The sequence below is a fragment of the Erpetoichthys calabaricus genome, chromosome 12 (genome assembly GCF_900747795.2).
Source record: "Erpetoichthys calabaricus chromosome 12, fErpCal1.3, whole genome shotgun sequence".
Lineage (NCBI taxonomy): Eukaryota > Metazoa > Chordata > Cladistia > Polypteriformes > Polypteridae > Erpetoichthys > Erpetoichthys calabaricus.
The window spans coordinates 137,435,053-137,449,273 of NC_041405.2; the positions used below are offsets into that span (position 1 = coordinate 137,435,053).

The window sequence follows — 14,221 nt, forward strand, 5'->3', positions numbered from 1 at the left end:
TTACGATCCAGAGCGGCGTTTCAGTCAGGATGTTAATGGGCAGGCTGAAGGGTCTAAAGTGGGAGGACTGTGAGGAGGGGGCGGAGTTGTCATGGATGAAGGCTTCCTGCTGACGCCCTCCTGAGCATGCTCACAACAATCGCTAATCAACATATTCTACTCCACTAAACTGCAGTTAAAATATTCTCATAATATAGTATTGATTTTTTTTTTTGTATTTGTTTTTGTACTTTTTAATATTTTTTAATATATTCTGAAAGCCCGTAAGTTGTTAACGATAAAAGATTCAAGAAAGAAAAAGAAAAAAACAGAAATAGAGAAAGTAACACGACTTGTCCCAGCCCACCTTGAACTATTAATATACATTACAGTTTATAACAATAAAAATGTTTGGTCCTTTGGTCCCTAAGGAATGAGAGATTTTTTTTTTTTCTTCTTCTTCTTCTTCTTCTTTTTTTTCCTCAATTGTTCAGTCGTCATGGTAACCTCAGTGACATCAAAAGAAAAAAACGGTACGATAATCCTCCCGTTGAGCAGAAAGTGAGGTGGCTATAGCAAGTTTTTTTTTCTCTGCAGGATAAGCATGGCTTTCCGTTTGTCTCTTTGTCCCATTCTGTTCTTTTTTTCCTAAGACCTGCAAGTTTTATAACCCTCATTTGTCCAGTAAAGTAAAATAAAAAAAAGCCTCAAGCCCCTTTTCATATATATATAATTTGCTTTTTGTTGCGTACTTAATGAAGAATTCAAGTCTTAACAAGAAGCCTCTGGCTGTGTCTAAATGTTTCACACCTTTTTTTTGATCTTTTCTCTTTATTACTTTTTATTTTAATTTTTCTTTTTTATTTTGCTTTTGCTTTCAGTAGGGTTTTTCATTCCAATTTTTTTCTTCATCTTTTTCTTTAGTTTTTTTTTTTTTCTTCTTTCATTTCATGTCTGGTCTTCTTACTTGATTCAGAACTTTCCCATCAAAAAAACGTTGATATGTCTTCAAGAAGATTGTTTTGTTTGTGGGTTGCTCTTTGTTGTTGTGTGTTGTTTTTTTTTTTGTTTTTTTTTTACTGTACTAAAGTTTTTTTTTTTGTTTGTTTTTTTTATTTTATTTTTTTGTTTTTGGAAACGTTAAACGCCTTGTAATGAATCTCTTTTCTTCTTACCTGTACAGAAACAACAAAAAAACAGAGCATCAAACTGGACATCCTCACCCACAGCATTACATTTCATGTTTTTCTATTTATTTGTCTTTTGTTTATCATCCTCTGCTTACCTGATATTTTTAAATAGAGCTGTCCATGACTAAGATTTTTACAATTGGCCCCTTTACACTTACTGTTAAGTGTTTTTTGTATCTGGATATAATTTACAGTATCATGATTCCATTTACACACACCTGACATTAAAATTCATTTCAGTGTCCGCAGAATTAAAGATGCTAAGATTTGCATTGGGTGTGACGAGGATGGACAGGATTAGAAATGAGGACATTAGAGGGTCAGCTCAAGTTGGATGGTTGGGAGACAAAGTCACAGAGACGAGATTGCGTTGGTTTGGACATGTGCAGAGGAGAGATACTGGGTATATTGGGAGAAGGATGCTAAGGATAGAGCTGCCAGGGAAGAGGAAAAGAGGAAGGCCTAAGAGAAGGTTTATGGATGTGGTGAGAGAGGACATGCAGGTGATGGGTGTAACAGAGCAAGATGACGTGGACAGGAAGATATGGAAGAAGATGATCCGCTATTGCGACCACTAATGGGAGAAGCCAAAAGAAGAAGATTGTGTCCAGATTGAGATATGATATCACCTTCTCTAAACAAAATTTAAATTAGCTTCCTCTAATTTGGATTTAATTTACATGAGTGTAAAACATGTTTACCATTCTTCTTGACCACCTGCAAGTATGGCCTCAGTGATACCATCATAAATGATTTTTAATGTACTCAAGTTCTATCTGATCATGACTGGATCACAGAAAACATATGTTGATGCCGGCGTAAAGGAGTCCACAGATGCAGGTGGTCCAAGAATCTGTTTCTACTGAAAATCTATAAATACCACCCACTTTGGGCAAGTTGAGCCAATGCAAGTAGTAAATGTAATGGTATTGCGTGTGCCAGTGTAGTACGCAGTGATGAGATGACTGACACTACGATGATATAAAGCCCGGATAGCTCAGTCGGTAGAGCATCAGACTTTTAATCTGAGGGTCCAGGGTTCAAGTCCCTGTTCGGGCGGAAGTAACATTTAGGGGCGGAGTGGTGGCTCTGAGGCTAGGGATCTGCACTGGCAATCGGAAGGTTGCCGGTTCGAATCCCGTAAATGCCAATAGAGACTCTGCTCTGTTGGGCCCTTAAGCAAGGCCCTTAACCTGCAATTGCTGAGCGCTTTGAGTAGTGAGAAAAAGCGCTATATAAATGCAAAGAATTATTATTAATTATTATTATTATGATCCAAACAGTGTCAATTATTGTAGCCCCTCCAGCCCACTGGAAGTCAGGGATCATTTCAAGAAATCCTTCTGTCTGATGGCTCTCATGGAAATGGTCGATTTTCAAGTCTATGCCTTCATTTGTTATAAAAAATAAAATAAAAAGTGCTAGTTACTGAAAGGGAGTGGCTAGAAGAGTCAAGCACAACAACCCCTCAATCAGAATGGCCAGGCAGTTAACACACTCAATTTTAAATAAAATTCGTTTTTTACTTTTTGCAAGCCAATCAATACAATGGTTTATGTCAAATCTAATGCATAAACCTGAATGTGTGTTTGTCCAGTTTGTAAATCCACATCCAGTGTTTGATGAAGAATTTAGTCTGTGTTGATGAAGAAAAAGAAACTCCTCACTCTGACTGAGTCACTTCACCTAGCACTGATAATAATACATTTTATTTATTTGTAAGGCGCCTTTTTAAACACTCAAGGACACCGAACAACACACAAAACACAGATTATTAACAATAAGTAAAATACAAAAGTTAATCACGTGAGGTAAATGTTTACTACTGCAGCTCATTGCTTGGAATGAAGTTCACTATAGAAAGACACTATATTATAAAGTTTGGCTGTCTAGCAGATTGATTTTAGTTAATCAAAGGAAGATGGTGTGCTACACGGATACGGAAAGATATCTATCTATCTATCTATCTATCTATCTATCTATCTATCTATCTATCTATCTATCTATCTATCTATCTATCTATCTATCTATCTATCTAGACCACCTGTTGCATTTAACAATAACCACAACCTAATGGTATGCCAGCCTACTTCACTTCATGCGAGTTTTAATTCTGATTTCAATATGTACATGTTGTACATTCACTGTGTGTATCTTAATGCATGGTTCTTTGCATTTTTGAGTGTTTTTTCTTAATTATCTGAGCATATGAGCCTCCACTTTGATACTTATAGTCAATGAAAACAGTGATCCTGAAATTTTTTGTGCGTTCTGTCATTTGGTCTTAGAATTACACATCACTTAACCCATTCATTTTCTGCAGTACAGCTTAGGGTTAAGATGCTGAATTGTACAATGACAAGGTTGCTATTCTAACCCATTGATAGGTCAGTTTTTGACTTATTCCCAGCAGAATGGCTTAGTAGCTAAAATTCACAAACCTGACGGTCTAGTTGCTACCAGTAGTTAGTTTTATAAATTACTAGCCATCTCCTGCGGCTCCACCCGCATATTAGTGAAACAGGACAGCGAGGACAGCCCTGCCTGGCTCCCCACTCCTGACGTCATGCTTCCCCTTCCCCTTGGCCCACAGCCTCTGTCTAGGATTAGCATGAATGTATCACTTATGCAAGAGAAATATGATTCTTAGTGCGATGACAGAAGTCGCAAAATCAACTGGAATGCTCAAGCAAATTATATAAAAAAACCCTATCTAAAGCCATTAAGTAGTTCTCTCATGAAAAGTGGACAGACATACAGATAGACATTGGATTTTATATATAGAGAGAGATTTAATATCCTGGGACTACAGTTGCGGAAAGCAATTAAACTACTTTGATTTTTTGAGCCACTTGAATAAAAAGGTCAGCCAAAATGTTACTTGCAGTGTGTGTATGTGTCTATATATACTGTGCGCATATGTTACACTGCACTCTAGTTTTCCTGCAACATTCTAAATATTTCAAAAATTAGTGTTTGTTAATAATAGTAACACTAATAACAATATTAACGTAGCACTACATTCTGACACTAGCTTTATCAAATTCAGACCCACGGGGAGTTGGAGCACTGGGTGCCAGTCCATCATAGGACCCATTCCTGCACAACTCTAGGAATGTGGGAGGAAAACAAATGCAGACATGGAGAGAATGCACTTGTAAATGCACAAAACATTATACAGTAATCCCTCCTCCATCGCGGGGGTTGCGTTCCAGAGCCACCCGCGAAATAGGAAAATCCGCGAAGTAGAAACCATATGTTTATATGGTTATTTTTAGAATGTCATGCTTGGGTCACAGATTTGCGCAGAAACACAGGAGGTTGTAGAGAGACAGGAACGTTATTCAAACACTGCAAACAAACATTTGTCTCTTTTTCAAAAGTTTAAACTGTGCTTCATGACAAGACAGAGATGACAGTTCTGTCTCACAATTAAAAGAATGCAAACATATCTTCCTTTTCAAAGGAGTGCAAAGCAAGCAGTCAAAAAAAAAAATCAATAGGGCTTTTAAGTATGCGAAGCACCGCCGGTACAAAGCTGTTGAAGGCGGCAGCTCACACCCCCTCTGTCAGGAGCAGGAAGAGACAGAGAGAGAGCCACAGAAAAACAAAGTCAAAAATCAATACGTGCCCTTTGAGCTTTTAAGTATGCGAAGCTCCGTGCAGCATGTCCTTCAGGAAGCAGCTGCACACAGCCCCCCTGCTCACACCCCCCTACGTCAGCGCAAGAGAGAGAGAGAGAGAGAGAAAGTAAGTTGGGTAGCTTCTCAGCCATCTGCCAATAGCGTCCCTTGTATGAAATCAACTGGGCAAACCAACTGAGGAAGCATGTGCCAGAAATTAAAAGACCCATTGTCCGCAGAAACCCGCGAAGCAGCGAAAAATCCGCGATATATATTTAAATATGCTTACATATAAAATCCGCGATGGAGTGAAGCCGCGAAAGGCGAAGCACGATATAGCGAGGGATCACTGTATATAAACATGAATGTGTGAAAGTGTGTGTGTCTGTTTGTCCGGCCTGGAAATGCATGAGTACAGCATGAAGCTGAAAGAAATCGACTCTGTCGTCAAAGTGAAACTTAGGAGAAAAGAGAAAGTTGCTTAGCCGCTAATACACAAGCAAGGCGAGCACATTGGCAAAATAAAACCTCTGAGGAGAGAGAAACTTGGTTAGCCGCTGATAGACAAGGGGGGTGAGTATGTCCACAAAACGAAACCGCCAAGAATAGAGAACCTCGATTAGCCACTAATGCACAACCGATGTGATTGATTGATTGAAGTGCCAGAATCCATGGTGTCTAGGAGCCTGGGCTTTTAACAGCACGGGTTTACACTGCTAATATATATATATATATATATATATATATATATATATATATATATATATATATATATATATATATATATATATATATATATGTATACGTATATGTATACGTATCTATCAATCCATCCATCCATCCATTATCCAACCCACTATATCCTAACTACAGGGTCACGAGGGTCTGCTGGAGCCAATCCCAGTCAACACAGGGCGCAAGGCAGAAAACAAATCCCTGGCAGGGCGACACCCCACCACAGGGCACACACACTAGGGACAATTTAGAATCACTAATGCACCTAACCTGCATGTCTTTGGACTGTGGGAGGAAACCGGAGTACCCGGAGGAAACCCACACAGACACGGGGAGAACATGCACACTCCACACATATATATTTACTAACTGTCCCTCGCGATTCCACCCGCTTAATAGAGAAACAGGACAAAGTTTAAAAATCAATAAACAAACAGGTATTGCTAGCTAAGTGGAGGTAAGGTCCGCTCCAAAACATGGCCAGAGGTACAGCGATTCGAATAGAGGCTGGCGTGTGAGTGAGGAGGGTCCTGCCCGGTTCCCCACTCCTGATGTCAAGCTTCCCCCTCCCCTCGGCCCGCATCCTCGGATTAGTGTGAATATATTGCTCCTCTAAGCAAACTATGATACTTAGCGCATTGAGAGAAGTTGCAAAATCAACCAGAATGTTCAAGCAAATTACAGAAAAAAACCCGATCTAAATCCATTAAGTAGTTCTCTCGTGAAAAGCAGACAGACAGACAGACCTTGGATTTTAGATAGATAGATAGATAGATAGATAGATAGATAGATAGATAGATAGATAGATAGATAGATAGATAGATAGATAGATAGATAGATAGATAGATAGATAGATAGATAGATAGATAGATAGATAGATAGATAGATAGATAGATAGATAGATAGATGAGAGAGAGAGTGTATGTTCCCTATACAATCCTATACCCCTTGACCAGTCTGCACCAGATTTTCCATAGTTGCTCTCTGGGTCCATATGGACAAGATAGATTACTTTGGAACCCAAATTTTAACCTTGGCAGGCAATGCCATATGCTGCAACTATCTACTGTAATATAAAAACAAGTACTGCCATTTTTGCAGTAGGGAATTGGGTGAGGTGCAACATAACACAAAGAAGAATCAAAGGTTTGTTGTTTAACTTCTGGTTTGTTGGCCTTTCTTCAAAAATGTAAGCACTATGATCTGCCCACCTTGAACTAAGAGGATTAATCAGACACGACAGCTTTCATGGTTACAACTCAGTTACTGCAATTATGGAATCCAACTGGACCTGAAAAGAACAAATTCTCAACTCACGAGAGCAGAGACATTGATAGAGAGGCAGTGTGGATGACAGATGGGACAGCAAGCAATAACAACAGGGTCACCACTTAAAAAACTCAGATATTCTCGGCTAGTAGAGGGGAATCCTATTAGTGAACTAAACCCTGCCTTTCATTCACAAGGTTCAGCAGCACCTCAGCAGTCTGACAGTGAAGGTCGTTTTATTTTTTATTTTTTTTGGTTGCAGATTTGGTGGTCAGGATAACAATATATTTTTCTCTAAAATGTTTTTTTTTTCAATTTAAACCTTCATTTCTCAAAAGCTGGGTGTGAAAGGGCCAGCAAGTTTATAAAGAACACCTAATATTTTTGATGGGAGGTAAACTATTTCTTTTTTTTTTTGCACAGCAGTATTACTTGTCATGAAAGTTACATTGTTATTGAGATACCTTCAATAGCATTGTGTTTGAAATTCCTAGGACTCAGCTTTTGGGAATTTTCAAAATTGTCAGTCTTAAAACAGCAAAACATACTGTGAGGCCTCACATGCTGATTAGTTTAATTCTTTCCAATTTATCTTGACAGACTCTTTCACAAACCCAATGGCCACACTTGATGGCAAAATCAGACTCCATCACATCAGTTTCTTGCATGTTGACTTCAAGAAGGATCTGAACTTTCCATCAGGTACTTATCTCATAAATTTGAGCTACAATCAGCTATAGATGGCCACCACCAACAATAACAACAGCACATTGATCAATGCAATTTCACGTGACTTGACATGGAATCTGGTATATGTGAAAGTGATTTTCAACCTCCCCAAATCGGTGATATTGAAAAATTCTATTAAAAATGGTATGTATTGTCTTAATAAGTGTAATTATAGTCAATTATCACTGTTATTTTGACTATGACTCATTGTTACATAAATATTTACCGTATATACTCACGTATAAGTCAGGTCTTGAAACCCGAAAAATTGATCATAAAATCAAACCCTGACTTATACGCCAAAATTCAAAAATACGACACTTAAATTTATTTTTTTTTACATCTTCCTGCTTCCTCCAATCTCACACCAGTTTCTCCGACACATCGAATTTTGTTGCAGCAGCACAGTTACCAATTTCTTTCACCACTTCAATGACTTTTAATTTAAAACCAGCTTCATATTTTCTACTGATCGAACACTCCATCGTAGATAAGGGATGCTCTTATGATAAAGGTGTATGAGAGTGTGAGATACAAAAACCACAAAACAGTGCAAACGTCGCTTCGGAATAGTTTGGGTATTACCGTGTGGTCAGGTAGGCACAATACATAGAAAAACAAAGGCTTGTGCTCCGTGGTTACTCTCTCAGGTGGGCGTTAGCATATCATAATCTCATGGACCAATAGTGGGAGTTTTCCACATTCAACTTATATGACTGGCAATATAAAATTATACGGTAAAATCAAGCCTTGACTTATCCATGAGGGAACTTAAACACAAGTATATACTGTAATAAATATGTATTAATTCTGTGTTTGATGAAGTAAAAAGAAACAAAAAATACTTTCAAAACAGCTCACTAAGTTGTGTATACAGTGCATCCGGAAAGTATTCACAGCGCATCACTTTTTCCACATTTTGTTATGTTACAGCCTTATTCCAAAATGGATTAAATTCATTTTATTCCTTAGAATTCTACACACAACACCCCATAATGACAACGTGAAAAAAGTTTACTTGAGATTTTTGCAAATTTATTAAAAATAAAAAAACTAAGAAAGCACATGTCCATAAGTATTCACAGCTTTTGCTCAATACTTTGTCGATGCACCTTTGGCAGCAATTACAGCCTCAAGTCTTTTTGAATATGATGCCACAAGCTTGGCACACCTATCCTTGGCCAGTTTCGCCCATTCCTCTTTGCAGCACCTCTCAAGCTCCATCAGGTTGGATGGGAAGCGTTCGGTGCACAGCCATTTTAAGATCTCTCCAGAGATGTTCAATCTGATTCAAGTCTGGGCTCTGGCTGGGCCACTCAAGGACATTCACAGAGTTGTCCTGAAGCCACTCCTTTGATATCTTGGCTGTGTGCTTAGGGTCGTTGTCCTGCTGAAAGATGAACCGTCGCCCCAGTCTGAGGTCAAGAGCTCTCTGGAGCAGGTTTTCATCCAGGATGTCTCTGTACATTGCTGCAGTCATCTTTCCCTTTATCCTGACTCGTCTCCCAGTCCCTACCGCTGAAAAGCATCTCCGCAGCATGATGCTGCCACCACCATGCTTCACTGTAGGGATGGTATTGGCCTGGTGATGAGCAGTACCTGGTTTCCTCCAAACGTGACGCCTGGCATTCACACCAAAGAGTTCAATCTTTGTCTCATTAGACCAGAGAATTTTCTTTCTCATGGTCTGAAAGTCCTTCAGGTGCCTTTTGGCAAACTCCAGGCTGGCTGACATTTGCCTTTTACTAAGGAGTGGCTTCTGTCTGGCCACTCTACCATACAGGCCTGACTGGTGGATTGCTGCAGAGATGGTTGTCCTTCTGGAAGGTTCTCCTCTCTCCACAGAGGACCTCTGGAGCTCTGACAGAGTGACCATCGGGTTCTTGGTCACCTCCCTGACTAAGGCCCTTTTCCCCCGATCGCTCAGTTTAGATGGCCGGCCAGCTCTAGTAAGAGTCCTGGTGGTTTCGAACTTCTTACACTTACGGATGATGGAGGCCACTGTGCTCATTGGGACCTTCAAAGCAGCAGAAATTTTTCTGTAACCTTCCCCAGATTTGTGCCTCGAGACAATCCTGTCTCGGAGGTCTACAGACAATTCCTTTGACTTCATGCTTGGTTTGTGCTGTGACATGAACTGTCAACCGTGGGACCTTACATAGACAGGTGTGTGCCTTTCCAAATCATGTCCAGTCAACTGAATTTACCACAGGTGGACTCCAATTAAGCTGCAGAAACATCTCAAGGATGATCAGGGGAAACAGGATGCACCTGAGCTCAATTTCGAGCTTCATGGCAAAGGCTGTGAATACTTATGTACATGTGCTTTCTCAATTTTTTTATTTTTAATAAATTTGCAAAAACCTCAAGTAAACGTTTTTCATGTTGTCATTATGGGGTGTTGTGTGTAGAATTCTGAGGAAAAAATGAATTTAATCCATTTTGGAGTAAGGCTGTAACATAACAAAATGTAGAAAAAGTGATGTGCTGTGAATATTTTCCGGATGCACTATGTTTCTAAGCACTGACATGACTTGCTCAACGTCACACACTGAGTCTCAGGTAAAGAAATTGAATTGGCCAATTTGAGGTTTACAGACTAATATTTTTTTCAGTGCCCGATGGGTTGTTTAATGTTATTCTTTGAAAGCTGTATCATCTTCTTGAGTACTGGCGTATCTTGACTTAATCTTGATTAAAATGGGAGGTTTTCCTATACCCAGTGCTCCTGTTGGGTCAAACCTCAAGGAGAAAGAGGTTTTAGGAAATTGTGCATTTAGAAAATATATACTAGTTTACCTAGATGATGTTGCTAAGTTTACAGAAGAAAATTTCACATCCAGAGGTAGCAACCACTATAATAACCAATGGAGACTTGTTTCTTCTTCCCTTTGGAAATAACTGCATTCATGCAGGGCCGGATTTTCCTATAGGCTAACTAGGCTTCAGCCTAGGGCCTCAAGATCAAGAGGGGCCTACATTCAAATTGTTAGCAAAATTAAAATTACACTATTCTAAAAACAGTGAACACTAAAACACTGAACCGAAAATAAGGAGAAATTCTACGCATATGACTAATAAACAAACATAAAAAATGTATTGGTTAATCACAGTAATGATGTATTTTATTATCTCTCATGTAATTTACAAACTTAAAAATGGAAGGTGAAAGGGCCTCATAAGTGGAATAGCCTAGGGCCTCTTTTCATATAAATCCGGCCCTGCATTCATGCATTAATTTATCTTGAAATATGGTCTGATTTTCATCTAAGTTGCAATAATAAACAAACACATTCTAATACCACAGCCATTATTGTGTTGTTTATTACATATTAAATATATCATTCAAACATTCACAGGTGTAGTAGGTTGGAAAAAGTTGGCTGGCTACTTCAACACAGGCCAACCAGAGTCAGGAGTTACCAAACATGGTGTCCAACCAAAGAAAGAAGATTTTAGGTGTGATTTAGAGATACTTTGACTTTTAAAAAAGACTGTTTTTCTAAGCTTACTATTCAGAAGAAGCATCTGCCGATGTGCAGCACACCTCAAGAAAAAGATCTCAAAAGATATATGATCAAGAATCATTGATCTGCATAAAACTGCAAAGGGCTACAAGATCATTTAAAAAAGTCTATATATTCATTAGTCCATAGTTAACAAATGTGTTTAAATGGAGATGATTTAGCAATGTGGCAGCTCTCCCCATAAGTGGACACCAGCCAAGATGATTCAGGTACAATGCTGAGTGAGGAAGACAAAGAACCAGAGAATAACAGCTAAAGGCTAGAAAGAAACTCTGGAACAGGTGAACATCGCTGTTAATAAGTAAAACATTGAATATGCATGGTGTCCATATCAGGACACCAAGGATGAAGCTACTGCTCTCCAAAAACAAAATGTCACTGCACACATGAAATTTGTCAAACACTGCAGTGACATTCCACAATACTACTGGGAAATATTTTGTGGACTGATGAAATTGTTGAATTGAATTGAATTGTTCAGGAAGAAAAAGCAGCAGTACCTATGGCTTGAAATGGGCACAGCATGCCACCATGAAGGCATCATCCCAATGGTGAAGTACAATGGAAGCAGCATCATGATGTGGGACTGGTTTGCTGCCTTGATGGTAAGCGATCACTGAGAGGCAAATGAATTACCATGTTTATCAAAATATCCTACAGGATAATCTCAGAAGCTCAGCAGATGTTGGGTGAGGCAGTAAGACAATGACACCAAACCTCGAAGTAAATCTACACGGTGGCCCATATTTATGTATATGACGTTTCACAGGCTGTAGCATTTAAACTACTGCGCAAAAAGTAGCGAAAATGGCATCAATGTGTAGCCTGAGAATGGGAGTAATGATGTGCTAGACCGGACCACTCCTGCTGTGTTCAAATACAGAATGGCGGCGAATCGAATTGTCGCTAGATCAGCGCATATGTTGTGTGTGTTTATACTCTGTAACAAATGACAATGCACAGGTGAAATGGAGGATGGCAGTTGAGTTTGGAGGAAGTGGCCCCAGTGTGCTAACCATCGCAAGAATAAACACAAAATTTGACAACAGCGGTACTGATTTGCAAGCAAAGGGAGCAGGTAGGCCCATGAGTATGCGTACCGATGCCAACACAGCTCCTTTCACAAATGCCATTCAAAGTTGGGTTCTTCTTCAGGCGTGTATTGATCTGGATGGCGCATTGGTGGACCACACCATGGAGAAAAGGGGATGAAAAAAAATTTAAGGTTCTTAATGTATGTGTTCCATTATGTTACTTGATAATAACATTGGTAGTTTCCTGACAATACCTCCTTTTCAATCATATGCATAAATATGGGCCACCCTGTACTACAGATGGGCTTCAAAAATAGAAAATCTGCCTTTTGGAGTGACCCACTGAAAGCCCAGACCTTAACCCAATGGAGATGTTGCAAAATGACCCCTCATGAGAGACATTCACAACAGACATCCTAAGAATATAACTGAGCTGAAGAAGCTCTCCGATGAGGAATGGCCCAAAATTCCTCCTGAACATTGTTCAGGTGTGATCCGTGGCTACCGGAAGCACTTCTCTGAGGCTATTGTCGCCAAAGGAGGTTCAACCAGTTATTAAGTCCAAGGGTTCACTTACATTTTCCAAAGCACAGTGTGAATGTTTGATGGATGTCTACATTAAAAACACACAACATTATAATTGTTTGTGTGTTATTAGCATATTGTGTTTGTCTATACTTGTGAACTATACTCGTGAAGATCAGATTACATTTCATGACCAGTTAATTCAGAATATCAGGTAATTCCAAAGGATCTGCATTCTTCTTCTTGCCATTATAAATATTTTATGAGAAAAATCAAACAAATAAAATGCACAGCTTTCTGTGTTCACACAAGCAAACCTTTCTCACACCCACACGCAGGCAGTGGCAATTGAAAGTTGCTACCTAACCTTTTATAATAATTCATTATTCATTACATTTATATAGCGCTTTTCTCAGTACTCAAAGCGCTATCCACACAGGGAGGAACCGGGAAGTGAACCCACAATCTTCCACAGTCTCCTTACTGCAAAGCAGCAACACTACCCCTGCGCCACCTGTGAGTTTATGTTTATGAACATCTTCGGGTTGTGGGAGATTAGCCGAGAACTTGGAGAAAAGCAGACTCGGCGACTTGGACTGTGGACAGTGTGAATTCCTCAGAAAGACTTTTATCACCAAACCCACCATTATGCACCATTTGGCCTGTCATTCAATCAAATATATGAGAGCCTGTGAAGACTGAAAGATCTGAAAGCCTTATTTTCAAGTTCATTTATCATAGTGAAAGACCCCAAGTCTCAGTCAATACATTTTATAGAATCAAGGACATTTTTGTTCACAGTTGGTCTGTCTAGAGGTTTTTAATGTTCCAGCTACTAGTACCGCATTACAGTACTGAAAAATAATGAATTGGAAAGTCTAGGATGCTCTTAATCTTAGGTCATATGGAGTTGAAATACACCTCATAACAAAGAGACTAACTTAAAATAACTTAAAAAAAACTTTAAATTATTTAACCAAGTAAGAATGGTTTCTTCTTTTTCTGCAAAATTTCTTAAGCTCTGATGTGGATTTTTGTCAGGTATCTGCCACATCTCCATTGACAGCACAGTGTAAGATTACATTGGCATTCGTTTATTAGAATGTCCAGCAACAGACTGGCATTTTCTGATCTGGGCAATGAATGAATGGATGTTGAATTGGAGACATGTCATGTCATCTCACTGCATTAGTACTTGTGAGGGTGAGGCCTGAAACAAACTTAACCTTCTTATGTGCCTGCTTCCCCAAATGCATGATTATGCACACCTATCCCACTATTCACCCATCCTGAAGGAAAGCCTGACATTGTATTCCCTTACACTTAACCACAGTGTTAATTCAGAATATTACTGGTTCTCATGGTGCTGCCCCCCATCTACCTTTGCCGAAACAGCTCACCTGTGCTGTCACAGTGGAGGTTAACCCGCTGGTTCTGTCAGTATGGACGGCTGGCATCTTTTGGCCGCTTTAACTGAACTTTCAATCTCTTCATGCCGATTTGGAAGCCATTCATGGCTTGGATGGCAGCTTGAGCGCTGGCAGGGTTATCGAAACTCACAAAACCTGAGGGGCATAAAGAAACAACAGTTAAAAATGAAGTGCTTAGCA

General features: G+C 39.4%; 1 protein-coding gene and 1 non-coding gene across 9 annotated transcripts in view; one reads left to right on the top strand and one right to left on the bottom strand.

Moving 5' to 3' along the window:
- Nucleotides 1–203: 203 nt before the first annotated feature.
- celf5a (cugbp, Elav-like family member 5a) overlaps nt 204–14,221 on the bottom strand; it is a 635,748-nt gene continuing 621,730 nt past the window's right edge. For 7 of the 8 annotated variants that reach the window (XM_051935295.1, XM_028816369.2, XM_051935294.1 and 4 more), the window contains exons 12-13: nt 14,012–14,176; nt 204–1,154 (exon numbers count right to left, since the gene is read on the bottom strand). In XM_051935295.1, the coding sequence (XP_051791255.1) occupies nt 14,049–14,176 (128 nt within the window). In that variant the 3' untranslated portion in view covers nt 204–1,154; nt 14,012–14,048. Of the gene's footprint in view, nt 1,155–14,006; nt 14,177–14,221 lie in introns of those variants that run through there. The other variant, XM_051935293.1, reaches the window with a different exon arrangement.
- On the top strand, nt 2,156–2,228 carry trnak-uuu (transfer RNA lysine (anticodon UUU)). Its single transcript has one exon. It is a non-coding gene; the product is annotated as a tRNA-Lys (tRNA).